This window comes from Aquarana catesbeiana, linkage group LG03 (genome assembly GCF_042186555.1).
Source record: "Aquarana catesbeiana isolate 2022-GZ linkage group LG03, ASM4218655v1, whole genome shotgun sequence".
Lineage (NCBI taxonomy): Eukaryota > Metazoa > Chordata > Amphibia > Anura > Ranidae > Aquarana > Aquarana catesbeiana.
The window spans coordinates 650,334,116-650,351,481 of NC_133326.1; the positions used below are offsets into that span (position 1 = coordinate 650,334,116).

At 42.5% G+C, this 17,366-nt stretch overlaps 1 protein-coding gene across 2 annotated transcripts in view; it reads left to right on the forward strand.

The window, feature by feature from the left end:
* Positions 1-14,367, forward strand: part of TSPAN16 (tetraspanin 16) — a 55,195-nt gene extending 40,828 nt beyond the window's left edge. The window contains exons 5-9 of one of the 2 annotated variants that reach the window (XM_073622629.1): positions 802-876; positions 4,355-4,462; positions 9,083-9,217; positions 9,385-9,468; positions 13,419-14,366. In XM_073622629.1, coding sequence (XP_073478730.1) covers positions 802-876; positions 4,355-4,462; positions 9,083-9,217; positions 9,385-9,468; positions 13,419-13,472 — 456 coding nt within the window. In that variant the 3' untranslated portion in view covers positions 13,473-14,366. Of the gene's footprint in view, positions 1-801; positions 877-4,354; positions 4,463-9,082; positions 9,218-9,384; positions 9,469-13,418 lie in introns of both variants that reach the window. The other variant, XM_073622630.1, reaches the window with a different exon arrangement.
* The last annotated feature ends 2,999 nt before the right edge of the window (positions 14,368-17,366 follow it).

A 17,366-nucleotide genomic window follows, 5' to 3' on the forward strand; every position in this document is an offset into this window, starting at 1 on the left:
TTCTGTATACCTCCTCCCTATACTGTAACTCCTCCTTTCACTCCTTATAACCCCTACTGCTCATTGCAGCTCCCTATAACTTCTACTATTAGTCTACGTAATCCCTCCTATTACCCCTTCTATTAATCCTGTCAAGACCTCCTTAAGATATCTCTGAAAATGCCATACTGCCTTTCCATTTATTCCAATTAAGAGAAGGCGTTAGTGAGGTTATGTAAAGGAATAATAGGTGCATGGTGGAATTGTTAAAAAAATTATAGGAAAAACAAAACTACATTAAATACAATTATATACAGTAGAGTAGAATCTAGGGAGTTGAGACAAATGTTATATAGAGTAGTAATAGGAGGTATAGGGAGGGGTCATATGTGGAAGCAGAAAAAAAAAGGGGAACACAACGATTATGAGAGCTATCATGGCTATACTAAAGAACAATAGAAAAATAAGGAAGAAGAGGTGATATGAAAAGAGAAGGAATGATGGGGGATTTAATGGCATAACAGAAGGTATTAACATTTTAATACGCCATTAAAGCCCCCATTATACCTTTGCATACTATATCACTTCATCCATATTTTTCTATTGTTCTTTAGTATAGCCTTGATAGCTCTTCCTCCTAATCGTTGTGTTCCCCTTCTTTTTCTGTCTCCACAGATGACTCCCTCTCACTACCTCCTGCTGCTACTCTATAGTATATATAATTTGTCTCAACTTCCTATTTTCTACTCTCTATAATTGTATTTAATGTATAATTATATTTGGGTGCATTATTGACTGATGTTGGTCTCTCCTTTCTTCCAGTTTTTCATCATCATCCTTATTATCTTCATTGCAGAAATAGCAGGAGCTGTTGTAGTCTTGGCTTTCTCTTCTTTGGTAAGAATTCTACCCATTGCATGTGCAGTCTAACATTTTACAATTTTTTTTTTTAAAAGTAGTAAAATAATATATAAAAAGAGTCACAAGACACATACATTTCTCTTGAGTTCTCTCTGGTGCTGTTACCAGATAACAATTACTGTATGCTTGTCATTATCATACCTATCCTACAACTTAAAGTGGAGGTCCACTGAAAAAAAAAATATTAAAAGCCAGCAGCTACAAATACTGCAGCTGCTGACTTTTAATATATGGACACTTACCTGTCCAGGGAGCCCGCGATGTTGGCAGCCAAAGCCGATCCGTCCTTCGGCTCTCGACTGCTGCCGCCGCCATCCTCGGTGAGGGAATAAGGAAGTGAAGCCGGCTTCACTTCCTGGTTCCCTACTGCGCATGCCCGAGTCGCGCTGCGCGTCCTCTCTGGTCCCTGCTGTGTTCTGTGTCTCACAGAATACAGCGGAGGAGGAGAGTGTAGGCGCCGGAAGTGGCGTAGGTCACCGCAAGTGCCGCAGTGATCTATGCCAGGAAGTGGGAGAAAATACCTGTATTAGACAGGTATCTGCTCCCTCCTCCCCCCTGAAAGGTGCCAAATGAGGGGGGGAGGAATCCAAAAAGTGGAAGTTCCATTTTTGGGTGGAACTCCACTTTAACCTCCTAGTGGTGACAGTATGCAAAAACACAAGATTACAGTAAATCCTAAGCATGACACTTGCTTTACACTCTATTATCAAAAAACCAAGTGAAGGATTTCTCTGTATCCTTCTGCTATAATGCACTATAAGTATTCACACGGTGCAGCACTATAACTGGCTTTGCATAATTGTGAACAGTGAAAGCTATAGCGCAGGGAAGAGGTAGTATGCTCACTTCTCCCAGCTCACATCTCCTACCTCTCTTTGGTTCCAGAAATTAAGCCTCTGTGAACTGAACTTTTTTGGCATTTGACACTTCCATAAGTTGCTTGACCCCAATCCCGCCAACCACCCCACCAACACCACAATTTATTTATTTTATTTATTTCAATTACTTATATAGCGCAGTCAATTTACGCAGCTCTTTACATATACATTGTACATTCACATCAGTCCCTACCCTCAAGAAGCTTACAATATAAGGTCCCTAACACACATATATACTAGGGTCAATTTAAAGAGAATCCAATTAACCTACCAGCATGTCTTTAGAGTGTGGGAGGAAACTGGAGTACCCGTAGGAAACCCACGCAGGCACAGGGAGAACATTCAAACTCCAGGCAGATGGTGTCGTGGTCGGGATTTGAACCAGCGACCCACAATCTGCAGTGATTTCATCCTCCAACCCCTATGTCACTACATGACTCAGCAATGACAAAGGGGCCGGAGGATAGAACCACAGCACAAAAGGGGATACAGTCATTGTACAAAATACCAAAGACACTTACAGGGGTAAGTCTTCTTGGCATTTGACACTTCCAGAACATGCCCGTCTACCCCCACCACCGCTTGCCTTGATTCCATCCTCCAACCCCTACATTACTACATGACTCAGCAATGACATAGGGGGTCAGAGGTTAGTACCACAGTGCAAAAGGGACACAAGCATTGTATCAAATGCCAAAGAAATTTACTGAGGTATGTCTTTTTGGCATTTGACACTTCCAGGAGATGCCTGTCTAACCCCACCACCACTTGCTGTGATTATATCCTCCAACCCCTATGTCACTACATGACTCAGCACTAACAAAGGAGTCAGCGGATAGAACTACAGCACAAAAGGGGATACAGTCATCATATCAAATGTCAATGACACTTACAGGGGTAAGTCTTTTTGGCATTTGACACATTCAGGACATGCCTGGCTGTCTACCCCCACCACCACTTGCTGTGATTCCATCCTCTAAGCCCTATATCACTACATGACTCAGCAGTGACATAGGGGGTCAGAGTATAGTACCACAGTGCAAAAGGGACATGTTTCGAATGCCAAAGACACTTACAGGGGTAGGTCTTTTTGACATTTGACACTTCCAGGAGATGCCTGTCTACCCCCGCCACCACTTGCTGTGATTCCATCCTCCAACCCCTACATCACTACAAGACTCAGCAATAACATAGGGGTGAGAGGATAGAACTACAGCACAAAAGGGACACAGGCATTGTATTGATTGTCAAAGACACTAATGCCGCGTACACACGAGCGGACTTTACGGCAGACTTTGCCCGGTGGACTTTTCAACGGACTTTACGATGGACTTTCTGGATGAACGGACTTGCCTACACACAATCCACCAAAGTCCGTCGAATTCGTACGTGATGACGTACGACCGGACTAAAACAAGGAAGTTCATAGCCAGTAGCCAATAGCTGCCCTAGCATGGCTTTTTGTCCGTCGAACTAGCATACAAACGAGCGGACTTTTCGACCAGACTCGATTTCGACGGATTGATTTAAAACATGTTTCAAATCTAAGTCCGTCCAACTTTTGAGAAAACAAAGTCCGCTGGAGCCCACACACGATCGAATTGTCTGATGAAATCCAGTCCGCCGGGCAAAGTCTGCCGTAAAGTCCGCTCGTGTGTACGCGGCATTACAGGGGCTGCATTGTTGGATGGAAGGGGAGGTAGGAGACATGTGCGTATACTAACTCATATTGCAGGAACTGTTGGTTCCTTAATAGAACCGCTAATATACTTAATACAGAGTTGAAATACATAGATGTTTACTGTCTCAACTGTCTACACAGCCAGTCCTGTAATTTATGCATATATTCCAACCACGCAGCCAGACAGGTGACATAGGTAGTCCCGGATTAAGCAAATCATTTTCCTGGTTCAGCAGTTTAGCATCTTCCCTTTTGTCCAATGAGCAGAGAACAGACCTAGTAGTATGTAATGATAAAATGAAGTAACAGAGCAATCTTACTGGCTAGTAGAGGTTATTATATCACAGGACTGGCTGTACAGATTTACATATACTCTGGAAGGTAAAACAGTAAATTTGCATGTATTTCACTCATGTATTTATATATATTTTTTTACAGTTAAGAAATACAAGCCTGTAGATTCTTTGGGATCTTGGAATAGGAAAGTTTTTCTGAGCAGATGAAGAATAGACACATGCACACAACACAAATACATATACATATACTACTTGATCTCTCCTAAGATATAAAGCAAGCACTCCTGGGGCTCTTTGCATTGCCTGTTGTGACTCAATGACTTATGCTTTATTGTTTTATAGAGGGAAACTGTGCATTCCTCATATGTTTACTACTAAAGTACAGCTTTTAGGATAGAACATCTTAAAATAAACCTGTCAGCATTTGTCAACCTTTAAAACTAAAAGGCCCATCTAAGAACTGGCACTCCAGGGGTTCTGAGAGAACACCAATATGTAAAATCGTGTTGCAGATTATAAATCAGGTCCTGATAACAACCACTGAGCTAGTAGAAAGTGATGTATTAATGGTATCTGGCATTTCTATTTGATCTTTTCAGTCTAAGATCTTCATTGAGTATCTTGGCAATGTGGCAGGGAAATACCTGCGAGAAGATTACGGGCGGAACAATGAAATGACTACAGTTTGGAATGCAACGATGAAGGAGGTAAGACACAAAAGCATCATCGGTTTTGTTAACCCATACACACATGTGTTGTAGACAGATAGCTGCAAAAACAGGGGTGTGACAGGTGAGGTCTCCTATCAGTGATGTCTTCCATAAAAAATTGCAACCTAAACATTTCTAAGTCATTGCATTTACTCGCTCATCCTCCAGCCGATGTTAAACCTTCATGCAACCATGGAACCATGGCCACCCACCTGTATGCACTCAGCCCCCTCATACCTGTATGCACTCAGCCCCCTCATACCTTTACGCACTCAGCCCACCCACCTGTACGCACTCAGCCCCCTCATAGCTGTAGGCACTCAGCCCCCTCATACCTGTATGCACTCAGCCCCCTCATACCTTTATGCACTCAGCCCACCCACCTATACGCACTCAGCCCCCTCATACCTGTACGCACTCAGCCCCCTCATATCTGTACGCACTCAGCCCCCTCATATCTGTACGCACTCAGCCCACCCACCTGTCCGCACTCAGCCCCCTCATACCTGTACGCACTCAGCCCACCCACCTGTACGCACTCAGCCCCCTCATACCTGTACGCACTCAGCTCCCTCATACCCGTACGCACTCAGCTCCCTCATACCCGTACGCACTCAGCTCCCTCATACCTGTACGCACTCAGCCCACCCACCTGTACACACTCAGTACCCTCATACCTGTACACACTCAGCCCCCTCCTACCTGTAAGCACTCAGCCCACCCACCTGTACGCACTCAGCCCCCTCATACCTGTACGCACTCAGCCCACCCACCTGTACGCACTCAGCCCCCTCATACCTGTGCGCACTCAGTCCCCTCATACCTGTAAGCACTCAGCCCACCCACCTGTACGCGCACAGCCCCCTCATACCTGTACGCACTCAGCCCACCCACCTGTTTGCCTGCACCTTTTCTTGAGCAGCTTGGGCATCTGCCTTGATCTGTGCATGGGCAGTTGGTGCTCCTGCATGTGCAGTCTGCATGCCTACCTGCATTTGAACTTGGTCTGCTTGTGCCTTATTGGCTGCTTCTTTCTTGGTACAGTAGGCTTGCCTTTGCTGCTTCTGCCTTTGCACAAGGTAATATTGGTCAGTATTCACAGATGACTACTGTCATCTAGAGAGGTCCCCTTGGAGCACTTGAAGAAAGTAGAGCAACAGGTTGCAGTTTCATGCTTTCTGTTCTCTACCTGTAATCTGGCCTCTTGGAATGCCATGTGCCTTTGTTGGTTAAAGTAGAATTCCAGGCTACCACCTAACTAGTTTTAAAAATACTCCCTCCTTCCTTCTAATACCTATGCTGACTAACCTGTGTACAAAAGATGTAAATAGCTACCTATTTTCACGTCTCTCTGGTCCAGTCATATGATCACCTGTGTCAGTTTGCCTCGGCTGCAGGGGAGAGGAAAGAGTGCTCCACAACGACTAGTAAAGCCTGGAGCAGTGATGTCACCCATAGGCTTCTTATGGCCTATCTGTTGTCAGCACTCCTTCCTCTGCCCTGCAGCCGTCTCTGGCTGACACTGGGGAGCTGGGGCAGACTGAAATAGGTAAGTATATACATCTTTTGTACAAAGGTTAGTTATTATAGGTGTTAGGAGGGGGAAGCACTTTTAAGACTAGTTAGGATTCGTCTAGAATTCTACTTGAGTAAAGCTATTCATAGTGAGATCCTAGTGAGATTCTTCTGCATTGATAGTTTTATCAGCAGTAGCTATGCATTACATAAAAATTGCTGGACACTCACCCCCAGCATTATAGGGGTGAAGACCAAAAGTTTTTGAGCCCTAGCATCAAGGCAGGACATGGAGTTTGCTAACTAGGAGTTTTTTGGCTAGGCTTTCTGGTGGCCAAAATGGCCTACATGTATGACAAAGAAAATTAACAACCGTTTCACCAATACATGCTGGTTTTTAATATCTACTGGGGCTCATTCACCGCATAGGCTATTTTCTGGAAAAAGGTGAACTTAGCCTTTAACTGTGAGTTTAGATTTAGGAGATATCTTTCTTTTTTGCAAGCCAATTTCATCTTGAGAAAGATAGTTGTTCACTTTGTGTTAGCTGATGCTATATTTCTGTTGTATGTACAGAGCATATGCAAAGAGGCAGGTGTCTGTGCAGAGAAGTCAAATACAGTTTGTCACAGCACAGCAATATCAGCAACAGTTCTTATAGCTCCACAAACAATGTTCCAATAACAATGCTTTCAACATTGTAGAGATTTGCATCTAGTAATGCTGGCCATACATGGATCTAAATTTAGCCAGTTCAGTAGGGACCAGCCAAATTTCAATCCAAGTATGGGCTAGCTGGTTTTACACAAGTCGATCTATCAATCCACTTGTGTACAACCAGCCTGTCAGTGCTACATGCTCACTCATACAGACAGATAGCATGTGCTTACCTAGACGCAGCAAGTTCAGAGCCTCTAGAAGGCTTTAGAATTCTGATGTGTCTCAAATGTCGCTTAGGGCAAAAAACATACCACCTGAGACCCAGTCTGTATGGTGTTTTGCTTGCGTCTATCTAGCAAGGTTACTTTGCGATATAAGCAAGGAAACTCAGACCTCTGCAGTGTGTAAATATGCTTTTACTATACAAAAATGCTGTACATACAAAACTATTACAATATTAGGAATACAGTACAAGACTGACAGATATCTATAACAAGCAAATGCCTAGCAAGTAAACAGCCTATGGTCTGTAACAGTAGAAATACACTTAAAAGTTACTTGGCTCCAGTTACTGTGTTCGTGATCTCCGTTGACAACGAGGCATCTGGAAATCAGCACCTTCTTGTTTGCTTATTACAGATGAGAGTCTTTTGGTGTTAATCCATGTTGAAGTCTCCTCAGCTTATACCACTTTTATATGTCCCAGTTTGTTGACAATGGTTACATACTCGTTTACTTTAACAACCGACTAACAGAAAGACATCTGTCATTCTTTCAGTTTGAGAGACCCTCTCTTACCTGTTTACTGTAGCTATAGAGACAATAGCCTGTTCAAACTGTCAATTGAATACAATGGTATCTACGTTTCCACTGTATCCAACAGCATTTGTTTGAGAAGTTCTGTGTCTGTGAAACCAGAATGCTATGAGTCTTATAGAAAAATCATATTTTATATCAAACGCAACACATATGGGTAGTATGGCAACTCACTGATTTGAAAAGGTCCACAGGGAGTGTCAATTCACCAAGAAGACTCATAGGGGAAATCTAATTTAATTTATTGTAGACAGGTACATTACAAGGGATGTTTCTTTAGCTTTCTCAGAGGTGAAAAGATATTTTGATCAAACAGCTTGCTTACTTTTTAGAAAGACCTCTTTACTCTGTGAAGGCAAAATTGAAACTAAACTCAAGAGCAAGGGGAGGCCAGGTCTAACTTATGGCTGTACTACCTAGTACCCAAACAGAGGGTAACACAGGGGAGCATACCAATACACAAACATCAGTAAGAAAACAGGCTGCTGTGACAGCGCATATAGAGTGTAAGGGCTCATGCATGGGGGGGTATTGGGGTATATAAAGTAAAATACAGTATGTTCATATTTCAGCGCCCTGAAGCAACAGGTGTTGTGTACAGCTGCCTGTACAAATGAATAACAAGATATGGCTATATGTGGTTAGAGCCACTAATGGGGGGGGGACCGTGGGTCCTCTTGTAGGGGGTCCGAGCACACGGGGGGGATTAGTGATGGGTGACAATTGGAGAACTTTTTCTCCAGCAGCTGAAAGCTGGTCTTTCCCCCTTTCCCTGCTGCCATCTTTTATCTGCTGAGAAAGAGACAGCTGTCCCTCACTAATTCCTTCCCTGTGCGCCCCCCCCCCCCCCCCCCCCCGGCTCTAATGTTAGCTCTACTCCTGAGTTTGTTATCTCTGTAACTTTGTTTTTCTCCCTCTGTCTCTCTGATCCCAGAGCTCCAACTGCCCAGCCTGTTTATTTTTTTCATCTCAACTTCAACTTTATTTATTATCTTTTAGATTTATCAGAAATTCTGTGAGTTACGGTATGTTGTACTTGTGTCTGCAAATAATGATTTTATTTATTTAGCAAAATATAGCTTTAATATTTTCTTGGGGGGGGGGGGCGACCAGGTCTCATTCTACCCCTCTCTACAGACGCTGTCAGTTTGACTACACTCTGCTCTCTACATGCTGTTGGAACTGTGAGTGTTCCTGGTTGGGCTCCTTTCCACCAGGTTATTTGTGAGCTGCCTCTGCATTCTTTTAATAGAAGTCCTTTCATTGCACTCGGACTGAGTGTGTTATTCTGCTGTACCACGCTGCATCCCACCAAGTCATTGTGGTGGTGTTGTGTTCTATGTATAGTGTGTACTAAAAATTTATTATGGAAACATCCATTGACCAATTCAAATTGAAAGTGTAGTGTTCTACGTATGAAGCGTAATAGAAATGTATTCTGGAAACATCCATTGGCCAAGTTATACTGAAGGTGTCGTGTTCAATGGATAGCGTGCAATAGAATTGGGCAGGTCATATTGGAGGCTCAATGTTATACATTATATCTGTATGGAGTATATTCGATTATTTTGATCATTGTTGATGGTAAGGTCATGCTACTATATATCTAAATCTACTACCTTCCAGATGAAGTGCTGTGGATTTCATGGATATGAAGATTTCAAAAACTCCACCTACTACAGGAATAATCAAGAATTTCCTCCGATCTGCTGTGATTACAAGAGCCCCTGCCAGGAGTCTAGTATAAGCCCCCTGATCAAGGTAAAATTAATTAATGGACTAACCTTATAACCCTGTAACTAATAACCTTAAAAACCTCACAGATCTAGAAATGATGCCCATTATAGCATCTGTGCGTGTCCATCCTGTTCCATAGTCAATATGGGCCTTGCTCCTTGTTGATACTCATTTCTCCTTTCACCTCCCAGGGTTGCTTATCCGCCTTTGAGTCCTTCCTATCTCAAAATGGGAAGATTGTCGGAGGAGTGGCTCTCGGAATCTGTGGTCTGGAGGTAAGTGGATCCCACTTGTTGTATGATGATGTGTAATTTTATAGTTGTAGAAAGTATCTTTTTAAACTTGGAAGTAGATACTTCAGTAAATTTGTGATTTTTTTCTCTCAATTGAAGCGGAGTTCCACCCAAAAATGGAACTTCCGCTTTTCAGACCCCCCCCCCCCACACATTTGGCACCTTTCAGGGGGGAGGGGGGAGCAGATACCTGTCTAATACAGGTATTTTGCTCCCACTTCCGGGCATAGATAGCCGAGCCACCTGCGGGTATCTACGCCACTTCCGGCGCCTTCTCCGTCCCCCCCTGCTGTCTTCTAAGAGACACACAGGTCCCAGATGACAGCAGGGCTTCACTTCCTGATTCCCTTACCGAAGATGGTGACGGCAGCACCCAAAAGCCGAGGGACAGATCGGCTTTGGGAGCCGACATTGCAGGCGCCCTGGACAGGTAAGTGTCCTTATTTTATAAGTCAGCAGCTGCAGTATTTGTAGCTGCTGACTTAAAAAAAAAAAAATCAGCAGACCTCCGCTTTAAATAAGAATTTTTTACATTGCTAATTTCAATACAAGATTTTTACAGCTACTATAAATCCATATGAAATTTTTGTTTGAATGTGAATGCCTTTAGCTTTAATTCTTGGCTATTCTTACATCTATGGACAGCCATGATTGAAATGAATAGGCTGTGACATGGCACACAACTTATACACTGCAATCAAGAGGCAACATTTAAAGGGTAACTCCACTTTGGTGGGAAAAAAAATTAGCAAATAAAAAAAAATAATATAACGTATACAATTGTGACTCAAGTCTTATTGTAATTGAATGTTATTAAAAATGACCTTTCCTTTCCAAGCTGCAGTGCTGTCATTCTCTGTAAAATGCAATGCAATATGGCTACTTGGGGGCTGTGTACAGAATGCTCCCCAGATATGTAATTTCCTGCTTGTGTGATTGGCTTACTGATTTTACCAGAAGTCTGCACTAAGGTACAAAATTGATTTTTGGCATCCCCTGCAACAAAAAATGCATTTTTGGTGAGATATTCCCAGAGATAATCACGTCTAAAGGAATGCAGACCTTGCCACTTTCCTCATTATAGACCTGCAGGTGCAGCAGCTGATTGATAATTATAAAGCCACTGCCATACAGACTCACTTTGCACATGGATACAGACAAACATCTATTCCTCCAGAATAACATAAGGTAGGACTCTGCAACAAAGTTTGTTAAAATCCTTGCAATGTACATAGATCCCCCAGAGGGGGATATTTTTTTCTCAATGAAAGTGGAGTTACTCTTTAAATAAGGGAATACATTGCATTTGTAGGACAAGTAATGGCTGATTGTTGATGATTGATATCAGTATCTTCCTGGCGCTGGGTAGTAAGGGATGGTGCAGCTTCTCCTGGCACATACGAGTTGAGGATACAGAATAAGGGATTGGTTCAGGGTTTAATTTAGGGGTTATTTTATGAGGATTTGGTGTTTGCCAAAAGGTGTTTTTTTTTTTTCAGAACCTCTTTTGGGTTTTTATTGCTGTCTATGTTTCTGTTGGGCAGATTCAACTATTTCCCTAGATCACCATTGTCGCTAGGACTAAAAGTGAAAATCCAAAAGGAAATGAATCCCCCCAATTTAATACACTATCCAACACTAAAAAATTTTTTTTTTTTGGGCTTTAGATACTGGATGCCTATAGGTTAATATATGTAATGATATAAGTTAGGGAATTATTGCTTTGCTATGAGTCACTATACAGTACTGGATACTGAGCACCTTGAGGAGAGTCAAGCAACATGCGACCCTGTTGGCATATAATAAAGCTGGCCAAACACTAAGGGCTAGTTTACACTTGCTTCAAAACAAGGCTTCGGACACGCTTTGTTAAAGTTCTCTGAATGCCAATCAAAGCTCCTGTCACTAAATAAAATGGTTAGCTTACAGTCCTGTTTACACCTTGCTTTTGCTTGGTGTTTCGATGAGGCTTCGGTGGGGCTTCGATGAGGCTTTGGTGTGGCTTTGATGGGGCTTTGGTGGGGCTTCGATGAGGCTTTGATGGGGCTTTGGTGGGGCTTTGGTGGGGCTTCTGTGAGGCTTCGGTGGAGCTTTAAGCGAGCTTTGCCATAGACTTCTATGGAGGCTTTGAAGACGCTTTGAAGCACCACTAAAGCATCATGGGGTATAATTTTTGAAGCAAAGCCAAAGCAAAGGCAAAAGGACTGTAAGCTAACCATTTTATTTAGTGACATGAGCTTTGACTAGCGTTCAGAGAGCTTTAACAAAGCCTGTCCGAAGCCTTGTTTTGAAGCAAGTGTAAACTAGCTGTTAATGTGTGTTGAAGCCAAAGCAAGTGTAAATGAGCCCTAATAGATTTTGGAATAAGCGTTCATACAAACATTTGTACAAACATTCAAAAATATATTCTCAGTGCATTCAAAGACTTGACAAAAGTGCTTCAAAATTTTCTTTGCTTTTAATATTCAATTTTGGAATGAATGGACATTCCTGAACGAAAACCACATACACTGTTTGTACACTCAAGAAAGTTTTTTTATCCTGCTCCTTCAAATTTTCTGGTCACCGAGGTCATAAACAAATATCAAATTGACCCCCATTAACAATTAGAAAATCAAACACATTTAACATGTTGAACTAAATTCTACTAATGTATGACCAGCTTTAAATAAAGTAATGCATGTTGCATACTTACCTTTCATGTGAATGGTGAGTGCAATCTTTGCTGTCTTTAACAGCTATGAGCACCTCCTCTCAGAAGGTAAGATAATTTAGCTTGCAGTGCCCTGTAAAACAATATGTTGAATACTTACCTATTTAATAGGTGGCATGTGAAATCTTTGCTGTCTTCGTATGTGCTATCCAACAGTTCCAGGTGTGTCAGTCAGTGTGTCCCCCACTGTCCCCCCCTGGGACCTCCCACCAGCTGCTATGTCACTGCTGGGCACAGTGGCCAGTGGGAAGAACCATAGCACCTGTGGGGGGGATACTATCTGGCACATCTTTGTGCATATAGGGCAAAGACAGTACATTCGCCGCAAGATCACTTTTATAGGCAGCGGGAGAGGTGTCTGCCCCCCCCCCCCCACCGCTTCCTGGTCGTCTCCGAGCCTAGTAAGCCCGGAGCCGATCCCTTCCTTCTGGTGTCTGGGCAGGAAACCGAGTGAGGGCAAGTTAATGTTTGGGGGGTTCTAAGTAATTTTCTAGCAAAAAAAAAATAATTTTTTTTTATAACTTCCTGTTGCTAAACTTTTAGATTCCCTGAAATAGAAAAATATTCTCGTAAATCTGAAATGTCAAATAGCATGCCAAATCTAAGCCTATTGCCGGCAACGGCACCGTCCGAATCGGTGCGACACCGACTTTGTAGCGCCGCACCGATTCCAAAAAGTAGTTCCTGCACTACTTTTGGTAACTTCGGGGGCAATTTCAATAGACATCTGTGCATGAACCCGCACAGATGTCTCTCAAATCGCTCCCTAAGTCGGATTGAAATGCCGGTTTAAAATCGTGCGAGTTCTGCTGAACCCACAAGTCCATTTTTTACCACTACTATTCCTTTATATTGGCTTCTGGAATTTACAAATGCAGCAATTTAGACATTGGGTGAAAGGTTTAGCACTGAGAAACACTTTTGGATAGATAAATAGTGCATTTTATATACAACTATATAGATCAGACCAAAATGAGCGACAAATGAGGAGGAAAGAGGGACAGAGGGACTTTGTTACAAATGAGGGACAGTCCCTTGAAATCAGGGACAGTTGGGAGCTATGTTTTGTATACAATACTGAAGTAAGATATTAGGCTACTAGCTCCTCCAGGGTGGGCTATACCATAAATGATCTATGTGCCATGCAAAGTGCTGTAATGTTATTTTGTGCTTGGTTTTATAAATGAAATAAATGTTGTATGTTGTGTTTGCCTTGCAGCTTGCAGCCATGATTGTCGCGCTCGTGTTGTTTTGCCAGATCAGCAATAAGTAATCGATTGGATCTGCCATTCTTTTTGCTGGGATATCTCTTTTGACGGTGGTACTAAATATGAATGCAGAGGGTGAAGCCCTGTGCTATTATTTAGGAGAGTACACTCTGTAGTATCGCCTCTAATTCATGAATTTCCAGCATCAGCTTGTCAGTTTGGTTATCTGTCAGCCGAGCAGATCCCAGCAATGGTTAAAGATTATTAGCACTGTCACACCTGAGCCTACCGCACGTCACCTTATTACTTAGTCTGAGACTAATATAAATTCTATTTTCTTACACTTTTTAACCTATAAAGGCCTATCTGATAACGCATTATAAAGAGCATAAAAAGATATATGCAGTGCAATAACTGACAGCAACTGATCAGATTTCAGCTTTCTGTAGTCAGGAAATATAAAGACTGGTTGCTCACGGTTACTGTACTTTTTACATTGCTTTATGCCTTATTGAATAAGCCCAATAAAAAAAATATATATAGGTAACATGTCTCCCAAACAGCCAATCCAATTTCAGAATTTCAAAAAAAAATCTTACCTGGCTTCTGATTGGTTGCTTTTTGTTTTTTTCTTTCCTCCTGTTTTATCGGTTTACTTTACGAATTGTTTGTTTATATAAAATGTAAGAAAGCATGTTTATGTTTGATGAATGTTAATGAATATATTAAAATGTTGATAAATGTTTTAATTATAAGGGCTAAAGTTAATAATAAAAACTAAGGCTGTTATAGGTGTATTGTGTCTTGTTACCATTTTAATTTATTTTGAGTGCCTTAGATTCTGACCCCTTTATAGCCTGCGTTATTTATTGTAAAAGGGACAAGGTGTCCTAAAAAGAATCAAATTATTACAAGGGCACGGGTGGGAGGAAGGAAAGGGGGGGAGGTGGGAATGGGAAAAGGGAAGAAAATGAAGGAGAGAGAAGGAGGGGAAAAAAGGGTGGGAGGGGAAAAGGTTGGGGAGGAAGAATAAAAGGGGAGGGAAGGCAAGAAGGGTTGGGAAGGAAAAGTAGGGTGGGAGAGGAGGAAGTGTTGGGAAAGAAAGTGGGAGAACTGGGAAGAAGTGTTGGGAAGAAAGGGTGAGAGGTGGAAGAAGGGCTGGAAAGGAAGGATGGAAAAGAAGGTAAGGGAGGTAAGGCGAAGGTATTTTCGGGAAGGGAAGAAAAAAATGTAAGGGGTTGGAGACAAGTACAGGAAGGAAGAGATAGGAGAGAAAGATTTGGAAGGGAATGAAGAGAATTTAAATACTTACACTATTTGCTTTTCAAATTAGATTAAGAAAAAAATGTTTTTATATACCGTATTTATCGGCGTATAAGAACACTTTTTCCCCTTAAAATCAGGGGGAAATCGTGGGTGCGTGTTATACACTGATCCCTGCTGTATCTGAGGGAAGAGGAGCGAGCGCCGCTGAATTACATAGAACCGCAATCTCCTGTGTAACCGGCGCTCCGTCACTCACAGCCACGCCTCCTGGCCCCGCATTGGGCCACTGTTCTGTCTATCATATGAGCAGGGCCATGAGGCGTGGCTGTGAGTGATGGAGCATCAGGTACACAGGAGATCGCGGCTCTGTGTAATTTAGCAGTGCTCGCTCCTCTTCTTCCCTCGGAGACAGCAGGGATAATCCAACACTGGCGAGGCTGTAATGATGCGAAAGGTGAGGCTGCCAATGGGCACTGAACAGGCTGCATTGTTGGTCAATTTAATGGTTGCAGATGGGCACTGAGCAGGCTGCATTGATGGGAAATTTAATGGCTGCAGATGGGCACTGAGCAGGGTGCATTGATGGGAAATTTAGAGGCTGTAGATGGGCACTGAGCAGGGTGCATTGATGGGAAATTTAGAGGCTGCAGATGGGCACTGAGCAGGGTGCATTGATGGGAAATGAGGCTGCAGATGGGCACTGAGCAGGGTGCATTGATGGGAAATGAGGCTGCAGATGGGCACTGAGCAGGGTGCATTGATGAGCTTCCACCCTAAATTTGCTTTAAAGTTCTTTATTTAAAATGTAAGTTTTTTTCCCTAAACTTCCCTCCTAAAATTGGGGTGCGTGTTATGCCACGTACACACGAGCGGACTTTACGGCAGACTTTGTCCGGCGGACTTTTCGACGGACTTTACGACGGACTTTCCGAATGAACGGACTTGCCTACACACAATCAACCAAAGTCCGACGGATTCGTATATGTGATGACGTACGACCGGACTAAAACAAGGAAGTTCATAGCCAATAGCTGCCCTAGCGTCGGTTTTTGTCCGTCGGATTAGCATATAGAAGAGTGGACTTTTCGACCGGACTCGAGTCAGTCGGAAAGATTTGAAACATGTTTCATTTCTAGGTCCGTCAAACTTTTGGGGAAAAAAAGTACGCTGGAGCCCACACACGATCGAATTGTCCGACGGACTCCGGTCCGCAGGACCAAGTATGCCGTAAAGTCCGGTCGTGTGTACGCGGCATAATACGCCTGTGCATGTTATATAATGATAAATATGGTATTTTTATATGTGCCTGGTGTCCAAACTAATGATTTGTCCTAGTGGAAAATGAATTCTAAACCTAAATTGATCTTTATCCTTAGTTATGACTAATAATTTTCATGCAATACATTTTTGCTTAATTTGAATCTATTAGTTTTTTCTTGGTATTTGGTATTTTCTTGAAATTTTTTTTTTTTTTTTTTTTTTATTCTTCTCACCTGCCCATGTTTAATACTTCCCTGTGCATGCTTTGGTGTCATTTAGTGCAGATCACAGAAGTATCATCCGGGCTTGGAGCTGTTCTTTCCCCAGGTGGCCTGTGGTGTGACACAGTAAACACAGCCTGGCACATATGTACTGACAGGTGATTGGCTGCCATTTTCCCAGGGTAGCCTGCAGTGTTATAGCCAAGAGCTGTTTTGAAGGCAGGCAATACCTTGGAGAGTTCAGCGTATCCAAGACGAATGATTTTTATGTAGACATGCAGCAACAATCACTTGTGTTTTTTAATAATAGCATGTCATTTGTTCCTGTATGAGAACAAGCCACCTTACACGTCACTTTGCACGTTGAAGATTAGCGTGACAACTGCAAATAACCAGACAGGTTCACGTATTGATTCTACATTATAAAGCTGGCCATAGATGGATAGAATTTTAAATGAAAATCCTTAGGGATAGTCTCAGTTAAATGTGTATGAAAATTCTCAGAACATTTAAATGTCATTCAAAAGATTTTGTTTATCTTTAACATTTGATTTTGGAATGAATGAACTTTACTGAACGAAAATCACACAATTTTCTCATCACTTCGGTCAAAAATTAATGTCAATTTGACCTCACTAGTGATTCAGAAAATAAATAAACTTTCTTAGAACCTTCTTTTACTAAGAATCTTTGTTCGAAAATTGTACCTATCTATGCCTAGCTTTAAGGTGTATCTAGAGCCAATTTTTTTTTTTGGTTTTGAACTGAATGATGAGGGATCAGAACCGCTGTCATGTTTTTATATCTGTCAGTGTCCCTGTCACCCTTTCTATGCATCCTGGTGACCACTGCAAGGAAAAGTCGTGTCCAGGGCTGGCCCAAGACATTGTGCTGCCTGGGTCCATAATGAAATGCTGCCCCCCCCAAAAAAAACAGGCGCGGACTGACCATTCGGGCTCTCGGGCACCGCCCGAGGGCCCCATGCCACTAAGGGGCCCCATCAGGGTTGCCAGCCTCAATAAAACCAGGGACAGTATGTAAAAATTTGTGTTTTTTTTTAAATCCCAAGATTATAGCTGCCCCGCCTCTCCAGTACCTTTTCAGTGTGTGTATGTGTATTCTGTGTGTGTATACTGTGTGCGTATATTGTGTGTCTGTGTGTGTATACTGTACGTGTGTGTGTGTCTACTATGTGGCCCCATAATCCATGGC